Here is a 27,198-nt window from a genome sequence, read left to right as displayed (position 1 = left end):
TTTATTTGATCTAGGACAGGTCTATTTTATCCTCCTCTGTGTACTTCTCAGCCTCAAGGAGTCACTCACTACTTATAATGAAGAGGTGAAGTAGTTTAAACACTTCATTTTATATCATGTAACACACATCCAAAGGAAAGCATTGCCTTACGCTGAACATCTCAATAAATTTTTACAAACCAAAAGTCAAAGGAGAAGAGAGGGGACATGCTATGCCCATATCAACAGGTACATCAATGCAGAGGCAGGAATAAAGCCTGCTTTTGCCAGCTCACTGGAGTGTTCTCGCTGTTCAGAACACAGAGCCTCTCTCAAGGTCTTTCTGCACAACGTGCAATGCAGCAGGACTTGGATTTGACGTAAGGGTTTGGCTTGAAGGAAGTCTGTACTTTTCACAGCAATGGCCAATGAATAAAAGAACAAAGGAAACACTGGAAGGGCCACTTTGACCTTGAGTCTTTACTAATATAATCAGTAATCCTCAACCTCTATAACTCTACAGCTTGTGGGAAGACAGGAACAGATTTCCCTCAAACATTTGTGGATCTGCCCTGTACATAACCCAGTTTGTCATGCAGGGCCTCTGGGGCCAGGATTTACCTATTAGCCATAGTGTGCCCATCAGTCAGGAAGGTACCAGAGGCTGGAATGTGCACAGTCTCAGTCTTGCTTTATTTCTCTTGTTGGATTACACATGGCCAGCTAGAAAAATGCTTGTGGCTGGTACACATATTACTGGCACAGCAGTGTCCTGAGCACAATAAAACCTGAAGTATTCCATTTCACATCAACATATGTTTTAAGTCAGGCCAGCTTAGTCCTTGGAATCAAAACCAGCCCCCTAGTCAATACACAAACACATGCTACTATGGCTACAATAGCAATAACAGTAACATGCTTGCATTTGCCTTTTATACTGAAAATGGGTGAATGTCTGCTGAAAAAGCTCTCAATCTATCACAGCTGGAAAACATATGCAGCATATTCTAGAATAAGTCTAACTCTGTGCTTTGGACGGAGAAGAAGTTGACAGAAGAAAAATAAGAGATGGCATAAAAACTGTACCTGTAAATTAATATTTGGACCCGGGCTAATAGGAAGAGTGGCTGTTGCAAGTGTGCGAGTGAGAAGCTGGTTAGGAGGATTGCTGCTAGGTGGATGTGTGGCCTTCCAGTAGGCTTCCAGATAGTCAGCAAGGTGCTCACAAGCATCTTCAAGCTGGTTCTCATCAAGAATTACATCAAACATTTCCTGATAAAGAAAAGGTTTTAGTGAGAATAATGACCAGGTAAAGGGAGATCAGCTAGAGGCATTGATCATGCTTTCCATTAATCAAAAATGAACCACATTTTTAGTACTTGTATTAAGATATTTTACCTTCTTTGTTTGTTTGTTTGTTTTTCTGAATGCAGTAGATACAAAAGATGATAATCATAACTAGCACTAATATTACACTTGGACTTCCACATAGTAATGCACAGTCAAAGAAGACAGGAAGAATTAGCTTGAACAAATCTTCAATACACAGAAAGAAGGGATAAATAGAAAGAAGGGATAAATATTGAACAATTAACTATTGAAAAAATGGGATATCAATAAAGGGATTCAGTCCCCTTGTAGAGTAACTAAGAGAAAACTAAGGTAACTAAGACCAATGACTAACAACCATAAGAATACAGATCATTCAGTTTCCAAGTGTCATACAAATATTAGGTAAGAGATTAGTCATACAGTCTAATTTTAGTCTCCTAAAGTTAGGAGGTGACTTTTATCCATTTCCTCCCTGGTCAGAAGGCAGCTTTGAGGGCCTATGCAGGTCTCCAGCATTCTTCAGTGACTTCCTGAGCACCTGAGCATTGGTTAACTGAGAAGCTTGAACTTAAATGATGAAGACATTCCCTTCACTCAGCTCTGTAACTATGGCAAATTATATCTGGAACTGAACTGGTTCTTTACCCATACACTTGGCAGCTGAGTACGCAGGCAGCAATGCATGCCAGGTTTAAAACACAGTTGGGGTGTCATCACCTCCACTTTATAGGTGGAAATTGAGAGAATTTGGTTCACTGCACATCTGAAGAAGAGCTGCAGAGCTGTCAGCTATGCAGTAGCACTCAGCTCTTTGGCAAAACCCTGACCAAGAACATTAGCACTGTTGGGCCATGTTGACAGATGCCCCAGAGGAGCTCTAAACCACCAGAGATAGAGGACAGCCACTAAGAGGGTTCATTTTTCAACCAATAATTCCCCAAGTAAAGCAAATGTTCCGTTTACTGAAGCACTGACTGTACCGGCACATATCCTAATAACTGACTGTGACTAGTACTCTTTTTCCCCTGCACCCTAAAGCAGAACCCCGAGACCTCAGGAGGTGTTCTGCAAAAAGCAGTAGTTAAATGTGGCCAGAAGAGGGCAAACATTCCCGAAAATTATGTAATTAACTTCGTGCTTGAAAAGAAAGGCACCTTTCAGAGACAAGACATAAATTAACAGTAACTCACGGGTGGACACTGTGCCAGTTTATCAGCTGCTACCATCTGAACATTAAGGTGTTTGGCCTGAGATTTCCCTCGAGATTTTATCAACCTCTGTAAAACCTGTTAAAAATAAGACATTAAAAAAAGTGAGCAGACTCAGATTTAATATACATATATAACCACTTAAAATGTTTACATTTGAAATTGCTCACATGAGCAGAGCAAATTCTTCATTTGATGACCTCAAGAACATTTTCCATGTTTCTTCATCCAGGATGTGCTAATTTTCATTTACATCCAAATATCTCCTTTCCTTTACAAAGTACTAAAAGTTCCACTCCTGTCTTTTTTTCTGCTGCTTCTGGTTTTGTTTTATCCTAAGTTGAATTTTAAAATTGATTTCCTGAGTGCTCTTTCCACAAATTATTTTTTCTTATTCAAATGCCTTTGCACAAGGTCTGTGCATTTTTTTTACACACAGTGAAAGTGTATATTATCAGATGTTAAAGTTTTGCAATCAGTCTGATACTCATTCACTGAAAATCATTCTTTCATTTCCATATTAGTTTGATTTAACAAATCATGACCACTACTTATGTAATTGATACTGAAAGTGGAATTACAATGCAAAAACTCATTGGAGCTACAGAATCTTTTCCAAAATAGGTTTTGGTTAATACTAGAGGTCAAATACTTTTTTGATTATTAATGGTTCACTATCCAAAGGGAAGCAATAACTATATATAGCTCTGAACCTAAATGAGGACATGTGAATATCTGCATAAGGTCTCCCCCCCAAACAAACAAACAAACAAACAAACAACAAGTCCAAAAACCAGAAAGAACATGAAGGTATCTAAAATATTTACCTTAGGAGAAGAAATCTTTACGTATACTATAATGGGAGCCAGAGAGGTTTTGCTCAATTGGGCTGGGTGGTTAATGGTATCAGCATCAAGCACTACCAACTGCAGTGTCCTGGCCAATTCAAAAATCCGTTCAATTTCACTTTGAACTTCAGCTGCAAAGTAGAAAATCAGAGAAAATACTAAGAGGTGATTAGCTTTAAGAAATGTGACAGTATAGCAGACTGGTTGTTGCTCCTTCTCTGGTCGCAGGAATTGTTATCCCTGCACATCCCTGGCACAGCAGGGTAATGAATTCAGCATTAATTAGGGTGTTTCATCCCTGCTCTGCTGCCCTTGCAGGCACTGCCTGCCTCTCTGCCTCACCAATTCCTGCTGTTCCAGGATGCAGAGATACTGGTAACACCATCTTACATGACCCCAGACCATGAATGTAAGAAAAAGGGGCACGAATACTTGCTGCATCAAACAGCAACCTGAATATGGCACAAGGCTGCTACATGTAAATAGTGTCAGCTCAGACTTCACCCTTACCCAGTAACCAGCTTGCTCAAGCTGGAGTGCCTGAGATAGGCATTAGGAAATACTGATTACTGTAACAGTAGAAATTACTGTTTTCCCATTTACTTCAACTTATCAAAGATCTGGAAAACAGGTTTTGTTCTACTGGCCTCAGTATGGTACCATGTTAAGAATTTGGCTATTATGTGTAAAACACGTTTATAAGAGAAAATAACTGAATAATCCAAATAATGCTATGGTATTCTAACAATACCAGGAGCTGTGGAAAGCTGACTTTCCCAGAGGAAAAGAATCTTTTCTTCTGGTAGTCATGCTCCCAGCTCCTCAGCCCCTGTCTGATTGGCAGTACTTTTCAGGGCAAGCCTCTCCAAGACAGATGGGCTGCATCCGCTTTCACAAGTGGTGTAGAAACTGTCTTCATTCTCCAATGAAACAAAACTACATCTTATAATAGCAAAATCATCTTTAAAATGAAATCACATTTTCCTGCTCAAATCTTAACATTGGCTGATTTCACAGAGGAATTAGAGAAGCTGGGTGATTTATGAAAGTCTATAAAAGAAGTCACTGGGCCAGACAAGATTAATTCATATAGGTTTCCCTTTAAAGGTTGTGCATGCTTCATGAAGCAAAACTAAATTAGATATCTACCCATTCAGAGAAAATATTAGAAGACAACCAACAGAGACTTAAAGGTCAAGAAGAGGTACCAAAAATGTAATAGTGAGTTTCCTGAAATTACATTATTGACCTCTTAGCTATTATGCTGGCAAAAGCTTAACTTTTGCTTGAAAACACAACTTATCTGATGTGGCTAGAGAGAGAGTTTTCTACATCAAATGGTCTCTTTCGAGATATATGATGATACTGATATATTCAGATTAGCAACTGAATAAATCAGATACTAGAGGTTTTTAGAGGTTGCAAAATTTCTGAGAGAGCAAGGCATCCCAGCTAGTATTTTGGTTCCAAATCAATAGGCGACTGCTATGGTCATTTTATAAACAAAGTAACATCTAAATGGTCATCAGAAAATAAATATATGATATCCTTTATTGGAGGAGGTGGACATTGGTTTGGATTAGAGGTCACTTCCAACTGTTTGTGATTATGTGCAGTTTTGGGTGAGCACATACAATCAGTCTTTTACAGCAGTGAACACTGTGAGATGTGCACGGTGTGGTATGGAAAACATTGATGCATGCTTTGCTGCTGGTCAATAAAACCACTGTGGTCCCACTGCAGTCTGAATTGGGAGCACATTTTTTAAGACAGAAGTTCTGATGGTCCTTGACACATTCACAGTTATATTTTCTACAACTTTGTTGCATAGAGATACTGCTGAAATTACTGAATACCACTGTCTTAGAGTTTTAGTAGAAGATACTCAATAATCTATCCCTAATTTAAGTTCAAATGACAACTAGAATAAACGTATCAGAGATAATTTGTCACACTGTTCTGATGATGAGTTTAGATGCTTTCCTGCAATTTCAAACAAGGCTCAACACTTCAGTCAGTATAACAATATTAGTTAATGTATTAAGACCATTTCAAATTGCTAAAAAACTCTTGTTCAAGACAATTTATAACCAGCAAAATCTGTCTGCCATTTTATTGTAATTTTGTCTGGGAAGCAGTATTTTCTACACTGCTTGCAGCACTTTGCCAGTAGAGAATACATCTCTGTGCACTTGATTTCCTGCTATACTTTCTGAAATGCCCTCTGCCAGGGCAGAGTTTACCTCAGGGTATGTTCTATTGTGAAACACACCCACAGCAGTAACTGCAGGTAATTATGGTCCTATGAACCAATAGTTTCCACTTGAGTCTGAAGATGGAGAGAGATCTTTTTTGCCAATTAAAATGTATTTCAGTACCTATTTTTCTTAACTTGAGTATAGGAGAAAAGTTTAAGGAACTCCACTGCATGACTGGTGAATGAATACATGAGCCTCTACCTCTTCAGTCAGGAATGGATGGGAAAATGCCACAGGGATAACTGAAGAGGTTCTGATCTCCTGTTCCTTAGAGTACTTCTTCAGCTTCTGGAAAAACTTCACTTTGCTTGAAATCTTGTTTGAATTCCAACTTACAAGATTGTTGCAATTAAATAATATGAACTTCTCTTTTTAGATGACAAAGGCTTTATCCACTACTACTGCTTTGGTTTTCATTTTTCTTTAGCAATATCTCAAAAACCAAATTCTCTACCTGTAAAAATTCCTCCACAACAAGATATTCAACATGAATTTTCTCTCAAACTTTTGCCCAAAGTAAGCAAATAACTCAAAAAGTCATGTGGGGATAGTAACACAAATGTCACTGGTAGTTAAAATAGGGAGCTGAGAACAGTGACAGTAGGGTTTCTTCAAAGCAGCACAGTAATAGCTTTGCAATGTTTCCACCTCCATGAATACCATCTATTTATAATAATGTCCCTTCTTATGTACTGGAGAGGCATAAGAGTGAAGTTATATCACTAAACTCCAATAAATTCTATTTGCCAATCATAATGAAAGGCATAAAAATAATTACAATTACTGTGATGATCATTATGAAATGCAGACAACCCAGCTACAACACTTAAACCCAGAAATCAACTACCAAATTTTAAAGTGACCCTTACAATCTATTTAATATGGTCTCCTTGGTAACCAGAAAGTGAACATATTTTAAATGACAGGAGCACTCAACTATTTATTCCATACAATAAGGAGTCAGCTCTAAGAAACAGTAAGTATACATCTCCCAGAGAATTTTAAATATAGCACATTTAAACTTACTTCCAAATATTAATTATCAATATCACTACTATGCCTTGAATAGAAATTCTGTGCAATGAGAGGACAAGTAAATCACTTATCCCATTATGGGTGCAGATAATTATTCTTTACACCAATTGGACTTCACAAGTGAATTCCAAGAAAAAAAATCTTTCCCAGTTCACTACAATAATCTCACCTAAAATACAGGCAAGTATACAACAACACTTTAACTCTGTCAATTCACTACTGGCATGATGAACTGTGGTGGAACTTAGGGCCACTGATGTAATGCTATGGGACAGGAACAATCTCAGTGATACACAGCTGGAGAAACAACCCTCCTGCAAACCTGGGCTCATCCGTGGCAGCCAGGAGACACCAGGACACAGCTTGACAGAGCAGTGGCTACGTCAGCAATTTGTTTCAGCAAGACCCTGATGAAATAGCAGTTCCATGAGAGGGATGAGATGCACAATGGACATGCATCTGGCCTGCAAAGGCCCAAGTGAAGCACAAACTGCTGCTTAGAGGCAGCAAAGAAATTTTGATCTTCACAAAGAGCAGTGAAATTCACATACTCTCAACTGGGCACAGGATGACTTTTATAGCCTATTAAATTTGACCTTGTCTCCTGTCTGTGGAGACAAGGTGGCTCTGTTTGTTCATTGAAACAGATAGGTAAATTATGATTTCAACTGCAACAGGCACAGAGACAAAACATATTTTTTTTAAACAGGGCTGCTGATATTACAGACATATGGAATGAAAGAACACAACTCTGTCAATCTATGCAATAGAAAATGATTAGCAACATCTTAGCAACATCTTTGAAATAATTATATAAATTAAGGAGAACAGCTATCTGTAGCCATCATATTTTATGCTAATCATTTTATACAAACATAGTTACTTAAAAATAATTAACCACTAAATTCCATTACTATAATTAATGAGAAGTTTAAGGCAACATCTGGATTTCCGTAACAAAGGAGAAAGATAAAAAAAATGTAGTTTTTATCCCAGTGCCTTAAAACCACCAAGAAGGTCTTGCACAAAAAAAACCAAAAAACAAACAAACAAACAAAACCCCGCAAACCTGCTAGAAATGAGTAAAGGTCATATCTGAAATCCAAGAAAACTTAAAAAGAAAAAAAAAAAGAAGTGATAATTGTTGACCTGTGCCTGCACCAGCCACTAATGAGAACAAAATCATAAGCTTGACTGGCAGAATTAAAATTTTAAATTTTCATTTGTGAGCATGTGTGTGCATACACATGCTTCATATTGAGTGAAAAATCACCAGTGTCTCCATGGGGTGCTGCTGTAAGCAGAATGCAGGGCGCAGCAGGCTATCCTGGGCTGCTCCAGGGATCTGTGCTCCCTGGAAACAAAGCAACAAGGCCAAGACACTACCAGGGTGATCCAATAAGCTACAAGGGGTTTGAGCACAGCAGAGGAAGCTAAGAAGAAACTCCACAGGTATATATGTGTTTGGCCTCTTTTCACCCTCCTCTTTCCACCCCTGGAGCAGCAATGCTGCTCTGGGCAGGCAGGGAGCCAGCAGGGGCTTGGGCTGGGCAGTCTCCAGTGCTTCCCCAGGCAGGGAGGTTCAGTCCCCCAGTCTCCAGGCAGGATTCCACGACCCACCTCTCACCATGGGGTGTTCCAGTGCTGGGGAGCAGAATGCTTTGTGCCTCTGCTCCTGCATATCCAGCTAAGAAGCAAAAAAAATCTTGAAAAACATAAGCAAGAGGGAATAAATGTTTTAGTTTAGCCCTCAGGCAACTGGTCAAAAGATGCCTAGATTGCAGGTGTTTTAATCAAATGTCTAACCTAAATGTAGTTTTGCAAATATACTTAGATTTCCCTGGCCTCCACCAAATAGCTTAGCCACAAGCTTGTTACGTAAAAAGGGGAGGGTGGGAGTGGGAGGATGACAATATTTTCCAGGAAAAGTGGCTGCATGTGTTACTCATGCCTAACAGATGGGGCTCTTGCAAGGGATAAGGCAGAAAGGAGAGAAGCATGTCTGCTGCTCTGCCTGGAGCTCCTGTCTGGGCTCTGCTGAAGGGGAACTGTGGGGTGAGGTGCTGCAGGAACGCAGGGTTTTCCTCCTCCTGCCTGCTGAGGCTGAGTTTAGGCAGAATTCAGATGGCTTTTAATGTACACACACGTCCAAGTGGTATTGACAGAAACGGTGTCATGTTTGGAAATCTCAACAAAACCAAGATCTATTTATAATGGACTAACATCTCCTGAAATGCAGCACTGTAATTATGTGAAAATATAAAACGGATAGTGTCATTTAAAAATACTAAATGGCACATAAAGATGTCTACTTCCTGCCTCATTTCTCTGGGCTAGCAAAACAATAGCATTCATGGAATGATGCTTCTCATGCCAAGTTTAAACTGTAAGTAAATTTTAATGGCCTATAAATGGAAAAGACTGAAAGCAGCAGATTGCAGCAGTAACACAAGTGGCTGAGTGCTGCACAAGGGTGGACTGAAATGACTGTGCCATGAAGAACTACAGCAGCTTCAGAAGGTGCCATGCAGCAGCACATCACTGCTCCTACCATCAGGCTCCCTCACACTCTGTTAAGTAGTAATTGCAATAGGAAAACTGAGCAAAGAAGCAGTCTAATATTTATTTGTCCAGGGGATCAAGCATCTCTGCATAGTTCAGAATGGATATCATCTGTCAGGCTGGCAATAACTTGGGTATTTTTGCATTATGCCTCATTACTCAATGCTATAGTTTTTACAAATCCAGTCCCTACATAGGCACCAAGTAAGCGTTCCCTTGCTCTGTTGGTTTTTATCAGAACAAACATAAATAAAAATGTTCAGCCTTTCTCACAGACAGGATGTGGAACTACTCCATCCCTGGCTATTTAACCCCTCCTGCTGACAGTGTGCCACTCACCAAACATTTGCGCATTCACTGAGTGGGAGAGATACTGACTCTGCAGCCTGATGCTCAGAGTGGGAGGCGAAACACATGGATTCCAGTTCCTTCTCCAGGGAAAGTTTAATTTATTATGCAAAGTGCGTAAGACTCAGCAGGACCAACCAACAGCCATCGTAAAGGTGATCATAGCCCTGTCATGGTGATGGGAATGATGAGTCCATGCCTCTCAGCAGGGAACAGAACTGAACTCAGACTTGAGCTCTGGTTGAATAATGCAAACTTTTAGTCTTGGCTAAAATGGGGACACAGACACCAACTTTAATCAGTTCCACCAGCCAGGAGAAAGAAAAAAACCTGGATCCATTTAACCTACAGTATGAATAGCTTTAAGGGATGCAAACTGTACTATTAAACAAACATCTAACTAGCTAAAAATATATTATTCACCTATCCAAGTATCCATAAGTATCCACAGATCTCCATAACCTTAGAAATTATTCTAACACATTGCTACACTACTTTGTTTCAAGCACATGTTTTGTTTCAATGTAATTATCAATCACATATATTTCTGCATAGTAGAATGAGAAAATATAAGAAAAATTTGCTAAGAGTTATTTCTAATTTACAGAAATCAAGAATTTTTTTTCCTCCATATACCCTTTAAAAACACTCAGGAAATTTCATTCAAATGCTTTGCCTATACTGTATCAAAACCTTATTTGCAAGTTAGAATATTGGAAAGTTAGTAACAAACTTCCAATACACAACTACCTAAAGAATTCATAAGGGAAAGTCTGACCTTAGATGTCAAGAAAATACTATCTCAGCAGCATAAAAGAATATTTTGGGACATGTCAGATTGATAAATTATAACAGGTTCACTAAATTCATGCTACTCTTTCCCCATTTGTGGGCAAAAAGAAGGATAGCTACATCCTCATGAAAACCCAAAAGCTCTTAGCTGCTGTTTTACTGCATCTGGTTCAAGGCAGGTTCAGGTTTACCAGGTTAACATATTTAACATTTGAGAGTGAGAGTTATGGGCATTTGTTATCTTGATATATAGTTATGGTCACAGCTATCTTGAATATAAAATTATAAAGGAACAATCAGGATTTTCCATAACACATTGAACATCTCCTTTATTTTCTTTGAACTATATTAGATCTCTGAGTGTTTGGGAAGGAAATGCACTCTTGGTTAGGTCCAAAGTTTGCATTCCTTTTCCTTGGCCTCTGTAAGAAATGAAGGATTTTTATGAGGCCTAGCTAGCACTCTTTTAAATTTATCTTTGATTTATAGTTGAGGAAGCCTTTAATGGAAACTTATCCTATAGCACAATTGTCATTAAATTACCAGACATGGAGACTACATAGTAATATCATATATATATAGTATAAAATAAACAGTATTTAAGTGTGTGCGTATATATATATATATATATATATATATATATATATACACACACATTTGTATCTATTTAATAAATAAATTGTTACCATAGTTTCAAGCATTCAATTGCCTTCTCACACAAATATCAAGGGAAAAAAAAATCCACAGGGCTGAAATTCGCACAGCTAATCCACAACTATCTCTTCAAGCATTTATATTTCATTTTCAGAAGACAAAACTTTATGGTTATCAACCTAGTGATGTGAATGGAAGCGCTATACACTTTTTAGAGAAAGCCTTCCAAAGGTAGGTGCTCAATTGCACATGCAAACAGGCATGTAATGCCTGACAGGTTACTGCATATGCACATGGAAAGCAAATAAACACTCCCAGGCACGTGGTGGCAATCAATTTTCCATAAAGACAATGACACGTTTTACAAACACGGTCACACGTCTGTGTTAGAGCACGCAGATTAGCTGCACACATCTCAGAAATACACAATAATACCTAATCTGTAGTGTTTACTTGTCAATGTCAACTTTATGTTTAGAATTACTTGAAAATAAATAAGGAAAACCAGCAAGTTTTTCTAAAACAAAGACTTAGCAACACAGTACAGGATTGGCTTTTGTCTGTCAGTGAGCCAGATGCGAGAAACACACGATGGTTCTGTCAGGTACAATAAAGCACTGAACACAAAACAGCAGGAAAAGTAATTTGCAAGCTTGTATACATACCTAAAACATCTGGAAAGGGAGAGCATTAATGAAGCAAAGAATGGAAAAAGCCAACACAATCAGGTTTTGTACAAAGCATACAGCATGAGGCAAGGTTATAACAAATGTAACATACACAGAAAAAGGTTTGGGCTCTTTTGACAAAGAAACGCAGCAGAAGCACAAAGCTGGTTCAGTTTCTGCAAATGGCTTGCATCCATATAAAGAATTAACTAAGCGAATTGGGGCTGATTTTCAGATGAATAAGATTTAACCACATACTCTACATTCTTGGAGAAAAAATCTGTTCAAAATTGCAGATTTCTTCTAGGCTTTTAGAGAAATTTACCTTTTCCTTCAATTTAGTTCAAACATCTCGCGTGTTAAAACATGTAGCAGTATTGACAAGCAAACATTTCTCTTTACATCAAAACAAGCTTAATTACAGTGTCCAGTTTCAAACTGGGACAGATAGAAACAAGACTGTACTATCTACCCAAAACCTTATGAGCTAGATACTATTTTAAAAAAGTTCTCAAGAACATTAATTTTATACTGAATATTCAGTGGCAGCATTGGTTTCCAATAAGTCAAATCCCAAGTCTATTTTTAACTGATTCCATTACAAAAGCAAACTGTCAGTCGATAGGTGTGTGTAGCATTATAAGCTGATTGAGACTCCCTTATAATCCTGTAAATCCAGTTATTTGTGGCTATTCCTATTTCAGATTATCACATTGTTGGTGTATGTCTCTTTGAAATTAATTCTGGTTTGTCTATTAAATCATTCCAAAGAATGGTGCTCACTTCACTGTTTTATGTGCTATGTACAACAATGCAGACCTGTATTGGGTGATAAGGTACGAGTTCTCAAAAAGAGGTACATTTATTTCCCAGAGAAAAGTATTTGATATTAATATATCAAGAACAGAACCTTTTTACTACCTTAAGTAATTGATGAAACAATTATTAAAATAATAGAAACCAACAAAGTATTTTCAGAAGTCTAAGAAATAGCCTTCTCTGCTGCAGTTACAACTGCTGCTCACAAACGTGATCATAAGTGAAGGGTACATCAGTGGCCTGGCTACATGAGGTACCACTACACAAAGTTGGATGAGTAAAAAATCTGGAAGGAAGGAGGGATTTAGTTTAAAAAAAGCAGTTCTGGGGAGCTATATTTGCTATATATATATATATATATATATATATATATATATATATAGCAAATATGTATGTATATATTCATAAAGGAATTTTTAAGTTGTACCAGATGTAGGAATTAATCACACAGATCTCTGTCCACGTGCCAATGACTGTTCAAGGAGAAGAGAGCAACCAATCTCCCCACATCTCATATTTGTGCAGTCAGGAAGCCCTTTCAGAGCAAACTAAAACAACCAAAACAAATACTGTTTTTCCTTAACAAGAACAAAAATTTTGTCATAAATACCAGTTTTAAATACCTAGACCAGAACTAAGTAATTATAGATAGTCTGGACAAAAACAAACCAATAAACAAACAAACAAAGCAACAAGAATATCCAGCACAAATTTAGAATTTAGTATTTGCTGAAATTAAAGGGATTTTTTCTTTGCCCCCCCCAGTGATTTAGGGAAACTACCCTATTATTTTCATTTTATAGAAGGGAAAATGTAGGTAGAGAAAAAAAATCCTTTTCCAGGACTCTGTGAAGACCTGCAACAGATACTAGAAAAGAACTGATGTGATCTGAGTCCAGATTTAATTATATATCTATAAAACTTGTGGTAGTGGAGAATACTATTGGCTGCAAAGCTAATGCTAATAAATTATGAAATGCCAAAATAGCTCCCCTAAACCAAATCTTTTGCGATCTGTATTTTAAGAGAGCATATTCAGGAACATACAATTTAGCTGTTCTTTTAGGGCTGCTGTCTCATTCAGTATGCAGCTCCATACGCTGTCAACTGATACGAAGCCATTAAATAATTTACTTTCTCTTCATTGTCAAATACGTGTTTCACATCTCATTTAGAACACATGGCTCTAATCTTTCTCTGAAAACAGAATGCATAAAATATTTATGGGCTATTTTGTGGAGCTTACTTTAGTGGCATATGCAAAAAAAAATATTTTTCTCTTTGAAACATCCCAGTTAGGTGAGAAGCTAGAATTACTAATATATTCCAAAGAGAAAATTGAATTACAAAGAATAATCACAAGTTATGAATAATTCTGGAGGGTTAATTTTCAGAAATGTCTGATTCTTCAGAGTAATTACTAGTAAAATTTATATTCAGAATAGAAATGCAGGAAATCCTCATTCCTGGGGATTCTTTTTTCCAAAATGGAACATAACCTTGAAGCTTCTTTTAGAAGTCAGTACTAAGACTCAGGACATTCCTGATGCTGCTTTGTACTGTCAGTACAGACTGTCAGTACAGACTATCAGTACTGATCTGAGTGAAGGAAAAAATTCTTTGAGCTAGGCTGGGAATGAAAAGAATACTTCCCCAGTTAAATGTCTGCAAAGAGTAGAGCCTAAAATAAGAGAACTTCTGGGGAATGAGGATCCACAAGGCTGATATTTTACAAGCTCCCAGCAGGAGTTCCAGTACTACATAAAGGACTGCCTGCTTTCCATCCCCCTTCTCCAAGTCAGTGCATTACCATGCAACATGCTGATTTTGATGGCACACACTATTATTTGACAGGTCCAAAGCTTGAACTTCTGTTTCAGCTTCAACACTCAGTCTTTCTACAGAAGATGCCTGAAGCATACAAGAAACCCTGGGAAAGAATAGCCATCTTCATAAAGTCTGTAAATAACTAATCCAGTACTGTACAGCATTTCTGTGTCAGAAGCAGCAAAAGCCACTACTACACTGGGGCAATTGCACTGCATCCAATTTCCCACACTGTTTTATACATTTTTCAAGCATATTAAGGCAGAGGACCGGTGGAAAGGTAGTCTGTAAATATTTGATCAAAGACTGGATCACAGCATACATAACCTAAAGATACTAAAATTCTGCACAGTAAGCCTTCTTATTATCACTTCCTGACCTTTATTTTGCACTGTTTGAATTTGTAAAACGAATAATATTCTTTTAATAGGATATTTTGTTGATTTATAGCAAATTCTTCACACAAACTGGAAAAAAACCTCCACTATATAGTGCTATATATATAGTGATATTACCACTCACCTCTTCTACTTCAGCCAACTAAATACTCACAGCAGTGGTGTGTTGTCACCTACCAGCAGACTACAATGATGTTTTGTGATCCTGACTCTTATTTCTGCCTTGAGGTACATTGCAGATAGGCAAGGAAACAGGCTGTAACATGCCTTGTACTTTTTTTCTTTTGCCTTCTGCAAGGGTTTTCCACTGTCTTACAAAAGCAGTTACGTTTTCTGACTCCAGCTTATTTTACTTTATCTCAGTTTTCCTCCCAACACTGCTGCCACATCACTTCCCTCCCTGACTTCCTGTCTGATTCCTGTCCTCCCATGGTTTATCCCATGCCTGGAGCACTGACCTGGAGGTGCTTTATCAGTGAGTTTGACTAACCCAACTTCTTCTCTGTAAGTCCAACCTTTTCCATAATGAATTTTCACTACTTGCCTTCCTGCCTTAGCCTGGCCAGCCATCTATTCCTCCAGGTGAACATTTTCAAGTAGATGACTTTTTATTCCATTCTCCATGCTGCACAGCAAAGGAGGGACTGCAAATTGAAAGATGAGCATCTTTTCACCTCAGTGCTTCTTGGCTGCCCTAACTCAGTCTGCTGGGAGCAGGTTCTGCTCAGCATCATTGCTGGACCTTGCCAAGGAAATCTGAGTCTTCAAACTATTTAGATGCAAAACTTGGCATGTGTTAATAGCAACTGCTAATAATTTGGTCAAGTTTTCTCATTAGTTTTATAAAATTGGCCAGAAATATGTAACTGAAATTTTATTCACTTCACTACCAAATTTCAAAACCTTGCTAGACTACTAGAACAATGGAAGTATTACAACTTCAGAATTAAAAGGGTTTGAGAATATTTTAGCATGAAAAATTAAATTTTCCCTAACTTTATGCTAGAATGACCCAGTTGCTCTGGTCAAAGGTCTTCAAAGTTATTTTATAAACCACTTAATTTTTAGAACAATTACACGCAACTGAAAACCTGATATGTAGCAGGAAATGTTAGTTAATAACAGGCCTGCTACAAAAACTAGAGAGATACATCTACCTATCTATCCACATATTTGCATATAAACATTGTCATCTTTTGGGTGTCCCAACATGAGGTTCTGTCAGAACTCCCATTTTAAATACCTCCATCTAAAGAAGTACCTTGACACAAAGAAAAAATGTTGATGCTCTCAGAAGAGAGCATTTATCTCAAGTACAGTTCTACATGAGATAAAGGTGTACAAGATTGGGCAGCATTTAATTTTTTTTGATTTTTTCCTGTACAGAATTTGGTGATAGGTGACTCACTTGGAAGCTATAGACTATTTTCAAGCAAAAATTCACAGCTTTCCATATAGCTGAAAACAAAGGTTTTATGAAACAAATTTCAAGAAAGATAAGTCAAAATTTTTAAGGTGGAGAAGCTTATTCTAAAAAGTACTACTATATTAGGCAAGTGTTAAAAATTCAGTCACAGTTCAGGTATTGCTGGAAAATTTTTGTTGCAAAACTGATAAGAACTTACTTAATAGAATGAATGAAACTATTTTCTTGTTACACAAAATTTGCAATTTTTCAAGATGCAATGGTGTGTTCAGAGGAAACCAATCTCTCTCAACTTTATGTTTAGGAACATAAGAGGAACCTGCACCTCTGTAAAGGCAGAAACATGTGGCAAGTTCCCCTTTTTTTGGGTATTTGATGGGGGAATTGCGCAGGATTTATTATGGGATTTTGTCTCGTATCTCATTCAAGCCTTACACAAGTATGTAGATGTAGACTCCTGGCAGGATTCATCTTAGAATCACAGAATGGTTTGTACTGGAAGGGACCTTAAAGGTCATCTAGCTCCAGCCCCCTGCCATGGACAGGGAACCTTTCCATAGACCTCTTGGCTATTTCCAGGTGTCTCTACACAGGGAATGCACCAGTGACAGCAGCAGAGTCCTGCATACATCTCACTCTAGAGGAAAGGCAAAGTCAGTCAGGAATTAAGACTCCAAAATTATCATCTTTTCCTCCTAATTCTATGGACACCTTGTGATGGGAAGCTCCAGTGCAGCCACCTGTACTGTAAATGGTTACATTTAATTACAAACTTCCCAGCTAAGCTTCTTTTTGTTTCTGGGTAATAAATGTTTAATTGTTGATACAACTGGACAAGCTTCAGCACAAAAAGACTCATGCAAGATGACAGATATTTAGGCTATGAATGTAGCTGTATAGTTTTTTAAAAACATCTCTTTTTGCATCCTTCCTATTTTTGTACCAACCTTATGATTAGTTAAAACTGATACAAAATTAATGAAATCTGTGTAGCTATCACTACTAGTAATCTTAATAAAATAATGCATAATATCAATAATACTCATGTAATTCCAAGTATTTAACCAGAAGAACATGTCTTCAGATTTTATGTGGATTGCTGCCTCTCCCCACTGAGGCCAAGAGCAAAACATGAAAATCGAGCACAAACAGAATAAACCAAAATCAGCACTATAGGAAGTTTACCTGACAGTGATTTTAAAATTATTTCTAGTGACACATTTCTGAATTATGGGAACAGCAGAGAGAAGGCTATTTTTAGCTTACACATATGAAATGAGAGTAGCACACTTCACAGGCAATTTGTAGATAGCATCATTTCAGGTACTTACCTAGGCTGGATCTCGTGTTAGACCGTTCTATGATCGCGTGCTTACTGGGATTGTTTAATACTGAGCGTTTGGCAAGCGAGATGTCTGCTGTGACTCGTGTAATTGATATACTGCAAAATAAATACAGCAAAATAGCACTGAACATTATTTATCTTTCAGGGATGTGGGGAGAAGTCTCGTTTAACACTAGAAGATGGCTAAGACTATAGGAAAACAAGTTCTCAGCAGCACAGTATGCTTCACCCAATGTGAACAGAGAAAAAACTTTTTCTAACTTAATACTGCTACAATAACTACTGATAAGTCATCCTCCTACACGTGCCTGGGGACAGGGGAGGCAAGATTAGGTTAGGGGTTGCTGCAGAAGAAGGGTCTCCAGGTCTGGTGAGGGTCTGACATTTCACCAGTATCCCCAGTATGAACAGGCTGGTTTCTCCTTTCCCTGACTTCTTGAATGGTACTGAATGACAACCTGGCTTACTTTAGCATACCTGTAAGGCATGTAGGGATATGCAGAATTAAATGGTAAAGGTAAGGCTTATTAGGGAAATGAGTCCAGCAATATAACTGAATGGGTTTTTTGTTTGTTTTGGATTTGGGTTTTTTGGCTTTTTTATTGTTCAGGTTACTAGCATGTGTTTTTCTAACAGAATGCAAGACCTACCTATAATTTTCCAGAAAGATTCATGCTAGCAATGAAATACTAGCACCTAAAAATAGGAACTTAGAGAAGCACATACTTGAAAAGCCTAGGTTGACTATCTGGCAGGCTCAGTTTTGTGTTTATGAGAAAAGATGAGCCAAGAAAGAAATGGTTACTTTCAGATTTATGCACTGACCTGCTCCATAACCTTCTGCATATTCTTTTTCCTAGGAAAGCAGTTACCTTGGTTTATTTTGCTTTACAGGGTCAAAATGCACCCTTAAGTTAGTTTTAAAACTCTGTGGTCTGATAAGGTTAGAGGTCACATTTTTCCAGTGCTGAGAGTGAAATCAGACTGATGATACTCTCTTGTTCTTCCTTGTAGGATTTTGCTTGCAATTTAGAAGAGGAAATGGATTTGCTAAGAAGTGGGAGGGCTCCTTTCTAGCAAGCACAGTCAGATGCTGTTTGTTCATCTGAAATGTAATCCAATAGGCCATTTCCCAATTAAGTCAACATGTGTATGCACTTATCTAAAAAATATCACAGAGCCAGAAGTTAATATGAAAAAACAGAATTATGTGCACAATATTGATTAGTAATATAATTTTAGAAATCTAGGGGTTATTGAACTTAAACTAAAAGCATAACCAAAGGTTGTGATTTCTGGCATAGCTCCTTACAGATAATGACATTTGTCTTAAAATGAAATCAAACATGTATATTGGGATACTTGCTAGTTTTCTTTATTTGCTAATGGAAGGACAGTGCAAACTCTTACAGCTTTTTGGTTTTTTGTGTTGATTTGGATTCTTTTCTGCCAGTCTTTCTTCCTACAGGCAATAGTAAATTTTTGCCTTTTAAAATGAATTTACGATATACTGAACAATGCCAGATTTATCAGTCTGTTTGTCTATGAAAAATACTGTTTTTCATTTTAAGACATTATACCTTATTTCTGAGGACATTTTCATGTCTTTGAGAAATGTCACATCAGGAAGACCAAGTCTGCCCTCAAAACAAAGGGTGTGTATATTCATATTGCAAAACAATTGCAATGAAAGCAGGGACAACAGTGTGGCAGCTCAAAGCAGTAGCATGAAACTGAGAATCTCTGGTGCAAATTTGTTCAGGACCTTAAGTAATGATTCCAGTAGCTACTGAAGTTTGGGATTCTTCAAATCTGCTACTAAGGCACAAATTTTGTTTGGAGTATTTGTGGATTCACCATGCCACAGTTGGATCTACAACTGAAGATCTGACGTTTTCTAAAATATTTAGACATGAAGATGTAATAATTTTCTTCTGTTTGCAACAAATGTTAACTTCCAATTCTGAAGGTGTGTTATGCAGGGTTTGACAATCCTGACTAATATAAAGAGGGATTACTAAAGTGGTTAGATATTGACATCATTATTCTGACTGAGAAAATCCACCAGCTTGAACCACAATGTGTGCTGTTTTAAAGAACTGAAGCTATTGACAAAAAACCCTCAGGCTTCCTCTTCAAAGTTTTGACAGCAGCAGGACACACAGAATAGTGTTATGGATCTGACCACTTCCAAACTAAATAGAACATGCCTTGAAGTTACAGATTTTAAGATCTTCCTGTTTTCACAATTTTTCCTCACAATGTAAACCAATTAGGACATATTAGTCTGGAGCTTGATCCAATACCAATATAGTCATGTCTGGAGAATGCATCTCATGTCTCTGCTCCATGGGTTTCTCATGTTGGACATATAGAGCAAGGCACTGCTTTTAGAGACAGAATATCATTTGAAATCTGTACCACTGTAATGTCTGAAGGCTCAAATACAATTCCTTGTGTTACAGACAAGTGTGCTGCAGCTACTCGGATCAGAACCCAGGGAGTGCAGCCGGTGTGCTGCCAAGAGTGACCTGATTTCAGCGAGGTAGGGCACTGTCCCACCCCCTCATCCCACTCCTTTTGAAACTTCCCACTACAGAGCCCAGAACTACTGTCACACCAAGCTCCTATCTTAGGGAATCAAAAGTTTGACTATCCCATACACCAGATAGTCTGAATCTCATATCACTCTTTCCAAGTTGGATGCCAAGTGAGGAAGTAGAGCTGAGGAGGAATCGTGGCTCTTGCCAGTTTGCTCAAAACCTGGGAAGCATTGATGAGATATCACTTGAAAAATATTTAAAATCACTTTTTAATCTGTAGATAAATATCTAGCAATTTGGAGTGTGAATGTCACAGTCATCAAGAAGAAGACATCCTTTTTTCCACTCTCAACAAATATATGCCCCAGAACACTTCCCACTTCAACACAACGTCTGCATGCTCTGTCAAGGAAACTTCCAATCCACAGTTATAGTCCACTGATCAAGGAATGAGTTGTCATTTCTAATTTTGTCCAAAGTTATTATTTCTTAAAAACCTGGTAATACCCAAATGAAACCCGAAGTATATTTGCATTGCAAAGTACTTACCGCCCTTCGAATCTATGTTTTAAAAAATCAAATAATGCTTTTTGCATCATATCTGTTACCTAGAATGAAAAAACAACAAATGAATAATTGCACAGGAAATTCATAATACCGAATGCTAAGAATATTATAGAATAAAGCTGACAGTAAATCTCATATCTGAACAACGGGGTTGGAATGCAATTTATTCTTAATCTTAATTCTGAGATGAAGTAAAATAAAAAATAAGCAGCTATTCAGTAGGAGTAAAAACTGTCTGATGTTTGCCTGTGTTATAAATTATCAAATACAAAGGAAGCACAGCATTTTGTAACAACTATTTACAACAATCAGTTACCTCATATCCCTTCAAAGAAGGCCCCACTAAAACTACTGGTCGCATAGAAGGCACTACATCATAGGGAGGGATGTGCTCTGTCTGCAAAACAGAAAAAGTTTTCAGCATCACAACACTTAGAGAAAGTGTAATACACTCTTAAATATTGGGAACTCTGAATTTTCAGTAATGTCACAGAAATCTCAGATTCATTAACTTTTCCCAGGAACTGGTAGCACAAGACAAGGACATAAGAGGTTCAGGGAGTTCTTTCGAAAAAACTTTTCTTTGACTTTAGGGTTTCCTACTGTTTTCATATATACTTTGGATATTAAAAACTCTTATTATGGGTCATGCACATTTCGCACTGCATAATTCCTAACAGGTAAATTGAAAAGGTTATTTCCAACAACTAATGAAGTGAAATGGTTAATTCTACAGCTGCTTCTGTTTTCAACAGAAATTTTATGAAGGAAATTATGAAAGAGAAAACTAAAACAAAAGGGGATGAGAAAATGCATCTTTTTTTTTTAATGTTCAGATCTGCCCACTCCTTGGAAAAACATTGTGACATCACTGCAAATTCTCATGGCAGCACTCAGTGTGACATCTACATTTGCACCCACAATTCAAATACAAATTAAATCAAAATAATGACTGATCAAGTTAGTATTTCTAGAAAATTATCATAAGCAAAGCTTGGGATAGCATTTCTTCCACTTTGGGAAGTTCTTGTCACCACCCAAGAATGGATTCTGGTAGTACCATGCTTACCAAAATACTAACTGATGTATCAAGCACAATTTCTAAAAAAGTATTCTTGCATACAAAGATAAAATAGATTGCTTCCTTTTTAAGTGTTGCAAAAATTTGATATTGTTATCACAATACAATACAAAAAGAAATAAACTGTTAAGTTTGATATTTTTTTCTTTTTTAGTAAATGGCTGTTCAGTATATATCACCATGAATGAATGGGGTCTAATCAGAAAGAGGTTTTTGTTCGTAAGGAAAGTTTTGGTTTATCTTTGTCTTGGGTATAAAAGATTGAAATCCAAACCCAGAAATGTGTGGGTGTTACAGAAAAAGAAATAGCAGATCTATTTTTCAAATGCTTACATAGTACAAATACATCAGTCAAGATCACAGAATACAGACATTGTTCATTGTTCCAGAACTCAATGTATCCCAAGGTGTTTCGCAATAACATTAAAATAAGTATATACATTCCAAAACACAAACCCACAAAGACAGACATTTATAGTGACAGCACACAATGCTACACAAGCAGCAGTCTAAAGCAGTCTATAACACAGAAAATATTTTTGTGAATGTCCCTCAATGTAATTAATTTTTTGTTACCTGTAGTTTCACAAGATAATTAATAACATGAGAATGAAGACCAGTGCCCAAGGCATCATAAGCATGTGAAATGAATTTATTTTTCACAGTACAGAATCTGACTCAACATGTTTCAAAGTGAACCCCTGCAATTAGGCTGGGCCTGTATCCAAAAGCAGTCCTCAACTGTTCTTGCTAACATTTTAAGTAATCTGATAAGTGTATTTGAGACATATTCGAAGAAAAATTCATTACAGTTGTGTGAGTGCTTTTAGCATGAGTGCCCTGATGCAACAGATCTTTGTCTTAATGTGGCTGACTTAACAAAAGGCATTCATGCTAGAAGTTAACCAGCTATTTGGCAATCAGGGCAAGCACAGAAATTACCTTATTTGATGGAATATGGGGTACTTTTAAAATCTGTTCTGGTGCAATGGGCATTTTTTCTCAAATTTTTACAGCTTGAAATAATGAAGCTGTCAGCAGGAAATTGAGTAGAAGTTATCTAATGGAAGCATTAAAGTTCTTTAATTTAGCAGTAGAGAATCTAATATTTTCTAAGAGACTGGTACTGAACTATACAGCTTTCACTGCAGATTCAAGTTCAAATATGAACTCGGAATAAAAACTGGTAGATTTGAATATATGGCCTTTACTCAGTGGTTTGACTCTGTAGATTACTTTGGGATGGCCATCCAGCACACAGTGTAAATGTCAGTATTACAAACCCCACTAACACAAGTAATGGTTTTGATATGGAAGAAAAGAGGCACCACAGAGTCAAAGAAAGATGTGGGACTAACCCTCTTCCAGGTCTAAGGTGGTTCATCTGGAAGCTACAGCTTTGAAAGATGCTTATGCAGACAGCATCCAATACATGTCAGCATGTATTATCCAATTAAAAATATGATGAAGTAAGAAATTACTCAGAAGTAAGAACCCACTGTTGATTTCTACACCAAAACTGAAGCCAACAGCAGTGACTTCAGAAAAGAGAAGGATTCAATACTATGTAAAAGAGTTCAAGAAAAGAGAGACAGAAACAAAGATCTACTTATTAAACACGAGAGCATCCACAGCAAGGACAACAATGTCACTTGGTACTGTGTAAGCACTATAAAAGTCAGTTATTACCTGTAGATTTAAGTGAGTGGTTAAAACCAAATGAATGAGAGCTATGAAGACTACAGATTTTAAAACAAAACAGTCAAAATGTGGTATTTCACTACATAGTTTGGCTACTACCTAATGTCTTGCTAACTTACTCCAGCAAAGGCCCTAGAAACCTATTGCAGCTTTTTGCAACAGGATGTCAATTGCATAATTCTGTAGTTATCTAGGTTATCTGTGGAGAAACATAGGCTCTCCTGGGAACCACCAGTACCATTTCCAATAGCTGAGATACTAAAAAAGTCTCACTGATGGATGGCAAGAACATTTGGCTGGTAATTTATACATAACAACAGGAAAAATCTGAAGTAAACTGTCAAAACAAGTCTGAGGTTTTCCATTGGTCTTGTGCACTTGCCGACTTTGCACCTAGTGAATTAGAAGCTTAAGTATAGACTAAATTAAAAATAGAACGAATTTGACAATTTGTTTCCAAAGTCCAAACTGAATATCTGATAGATTCCAATAATGATTTCAACAGACTGAGTAATAAAGAAAAAAAAACAAAAACTTAAGAAAGATATAGAAAGAATAAACATGCACTAGAGAGGTGCATTACAATGCTAAAAATAATTTTTCTCAAACATTTCAGAAGTGTGTCCTTTTATTCCATCAAAAAGGATAAGTACATAGCAGAGTTTCACAGACACACAGAACTTTTGCCTGTTTTCCTGTAATGAATCCACTATCAGCTCAACACATCTCTTCATCCTTAATTCTAGAATAGCTGCATTCTTAATCTGGAGTCATAATGCTAATGATGCCAGTGGCAGGATGAACACAGGCAATGTTGATATAAACTTACCGATTTCTGCTTCTGCTTAGCTACAGCAGCATGGAAAAGAAACAAAGAACAACAAAGCATGCGTGTTATTGGCTTGTCAAAGGACGCAGACAGTTAACAGGACTAGAAATGCGACGCAGTGCAGGTGAGCAGGTGCACAGATGGGAGCTTGGAAGTTGGTGTTACCTTCTTAAAGAAGGGCATTCTTTTCTCTTTGGAGTGGGGTGATGTTACACTGTTTGCACTGGGTTTGGGGGAGCGATGGTTTGCTGGAATATCATTTTCTTCTGCATCTAAGCCAGTGGCATCTATGTCTACAGCTATATACAGACAAACAATTCAGAATTATCAGATGACAGGGAAAGTAAAGATAGGTTAAAAAGGAAATTACAGGTAAACAGAAATAAAACTGTCCAGAGTAATAAATAAAGAAATAAATAAAAATTAAAAGTTGACCATGAGAAAAAAAACTACAATAAAATGAAGGGAAAAATTTAAAGGTGCAGTACTTTAGGATTAAAAGACAGAATGTGATCTGTAACAGCTACTGTAATATTTACAAATTAGACCAATGGCCAAGTTTGTTCTTGTTACACCAGTGTAAATCCAAAATATTCACTTGAATAGATAAGACTTCCACCAATGTAGACAACAGAACTTGGTCAACAAATCAAATAATTTGGATTATTTTATAGCAATGAACACTAAATGAAAATGGGTATCATCAATTGAAATTTGAAATGTTACTACTGTGTCGATGGGAAATGAAGAATTAGAAGAAAAATCACTTTTGATGACAAAATCAACCAGATATTGGTACAGTTTTATCTACATTTATCTCAGGATGGACTATAATAGGCATTTTTAATATTTTAAATAAAAATGCATTGTACTCATAAGATACATTTATTGGGAATATCTAAACATAGATCTACTAATAATGAAAACTAAAAAGAATGGATAGCAGAAGAAAGGAAATTATCCCAGCTTAGCTCAGAGACATGAATCTTATGTAAAGAGTCAGGATGTAGGCAGGGTAAAATGGAAATGAATACAATAAACCACTGCTGTTCAATCTCTACCCCAAAAGAATATGTAACAAAAAATGCTTATACCATAACCACAAATTATTTACCCTTTTTAGCAAGTAAGTAATAACAGTTTCAACTGGAATCCTGACAGACTCAGTAATAAATACACTTTCAAAATGCAAAGCCGTATTATCCTGAATGCTGAGTAGAACAGGTACCTGCCAACGACATGTAAAACCAAACAAAACCTTTCTTATTTACAACAATCAATCTTGATCTTATGTAGTGGTTTAAACTTGCTTTCAGCAAGCAAGCAGATGCTTGTTCACAAAAGCAGATGTTCACAAAAGTGAACCATAAGCAGTCATACATCACCACCCTTGTGTGTGAAGATGTTACCCACCCCTCTGGTAACACACACTTATCTTGACATGCCAGGATGTCAAACCGAGCCTAACCCTAAATAGATCTGTAAGCAGAATAGTTTGTATTGACTTTATCCAAACCCTTAGTTAATCATCGCAAACTATGAAACCATCTTAGTGACATGATTTCATCTGATTCATGAGTGGGACATCAACTAATAGCATGTGCTATTAAATTATGTAACAAATAAATATTTCTGTCAAGCATACGTGCAGCTACTGATGTAACAGACACTTGTGGCAGCAATCTCTTTTGTTTGCGTAACGTACATTTTCCTATTTGAATTATCCACAGATCTAATGCCTTGATGCCTGACATTTCCTGAGTTACTGTGCCTTTGAGTCTGTCCTTCCAAGGAAAAATCCAGTGAGTAGATCCTCATCCTGTTTCTATAATCCTGCTCCTAAAAACAACCACAGAAATCATACAACATTTTCTTCTTGCAACACTGTTCCTAAATCCTCTTCATAATTATAAAAAAACCATATTATATTTTCTTGATACAGGCCAGCACAGATGCTGTAAATCACTCACAATAAGACCATGAAAACTCCTTTGGTACTATGCTCAACTGAAATTGTCAGTAAAGAAAAATCAGTTAACTCAAGCTTTGATCAGCAGAATTTGATCAGCTAGTTACCAATACCTCCTGCTTTCTTTCTCAGTCTTCACACTATGGAATATCTCCTATGACAATTCTTTTACTGTTAAATATCTTTAGTTTACTAGGGTCTTTTCAGTCATTTTCAGCATTATTCTTACCCAGTTTGGTGGCTTAATAGGACTGTGTGGATTGTTTACTATATCAATATTCATTATTTTAATGGATATTAACCTCTCTTTAATTTGTTTTTCACTGGTTCTTCATCTTGTTTGTGTGGGCTTTTTTGTTTGGTTTTTCTGTGGCACTATTTTATATTGAAAAAACCCATCCCTGACTCAAAGTAAATAATGAAATTAACTTATTCAGTTAGTATTCTTCAACTTATGAAATAATTGATGTATTTGTATTGATGTATTGATTATACTTTCAAAGAGAGAAGGTGTGGGAATAATAACTGAATTGTCCTTCAAAGTCACTTGAATTCTTCTTCTAGTCCTAAACAATGCCTTTTTCACCTTTTTTAGGATGTCATAGCCAAAAAAATATTGTAGACTCAAAATCTTGGATGCCAGAATAAGTTAATGTGCACTATCCATACATATTTTCAAATCTTCACTGTAACTGAATACACTTTAACAGATTTCCTTCTTTCTCCAGAAAACCATGCTTCTTGAAAGACAGTGTCTGAAGAAACAACTCAATGCAATGAAAATTAGAGGATGGGTGACAGTCAGCTGGTAATCTACATGATATCTATGCTCCTAACTCTAAATTCTGTGCAACATTTTTGAAATACATGTACTGATCTTCAAGTGTTTTTTGATAGCAAATTATATTACAGTATTTCACATGCTCTAACTATAAAATTACAACATAGGTTGAGTCAATGGACAATTTCACTACAAAAATGCAGTTGTTGAAAAAGTTGGCCTTAACAG

General features: G+C 37.0%; 1 protein-coding gene and 1 long non-coding RNA gene across 11 annotated transcripts in view; one reads left to right on the top strand and one right to left on the bottom strand.

The window, feature by feature from the left end:
- Window positions 1–27,198, bottom strand: part of CACNB2 (calcium voltage-gated channel auxiliary subunit beta 2) — a 245,716-nt gene that overhangs the window by 11,320 nt on the left and 207,198 nt on the right. For 7 of the 10 annotated variants that reach the window (XM_021540992.3, XM_021540993.3, XM_021540994.3 and 4 more), the window contains 7 exons: window positions 24,386–24,519; window positions 20,926–21,006; window positions 20,592–20,650; window positions 17,486–17,595; window positions 3,347–3,498; window positions 2,502–2,597; window positions 1,066–1,251 (listed from right to left, as the gene is read on the bottom strand). In XM_021540992.3, the coding sequence (XP_021396667.1) occupies window positions 1,066–1,251; window positions 2,502–2,597; window positions 3,347–3,498; window positions 17,486–17,595; window positions 20,592–20,650; window positions 20,926–21,006; window positions 24,386–24,519 (818 nt within the window). Of the gene's footprint in view, window positions 1–1,065; window positions 1,252–2,501; window positions 2,598–3,346; window positions 3,499–17,485; window positions 17,596–20,591; window positions 20,651–20,925; window positions 21,007–24,220; window positions 24,241–24,385; window positions 24,520–27,198 lie in introns of all 10 variants that reach the window. The other 3 variants (XM_021540996.3, XM_021540997.3, XM_077788415.1) reach the window with 1 other exon arrangement.
- Window positions 24,248–26,944, top strand: LOC116183202 (uncharacterized). Its single transcript, XR_004147750.1, has 3 exons — window positions 24,248–24,344; window positions 25,951–26,022; window positions 26,918–26,944. It is a non-coding gene; the product is annotated as an uncharacterized LOC116183202 (long non-coding RNA).

Source organism: Lonchura striata, chromosome 1 (assembly GCF_046129695.1).
Source record: "Lonchura striata isolate bLonStr1 chromosome 1, bLonStr1.mat, whole genome shotgun sequence".
In the NCBI taxonomy this organism is placed as follows: domain Eukaryota; kingdom Metazoa; phylum Chordata; class Aves; order Passeriformes; family Estrildidae; genus Lonchura; species Lonchura striata.
This window is presented reverse-complemented; position numbering and strand designations above follow the sequence as displayed.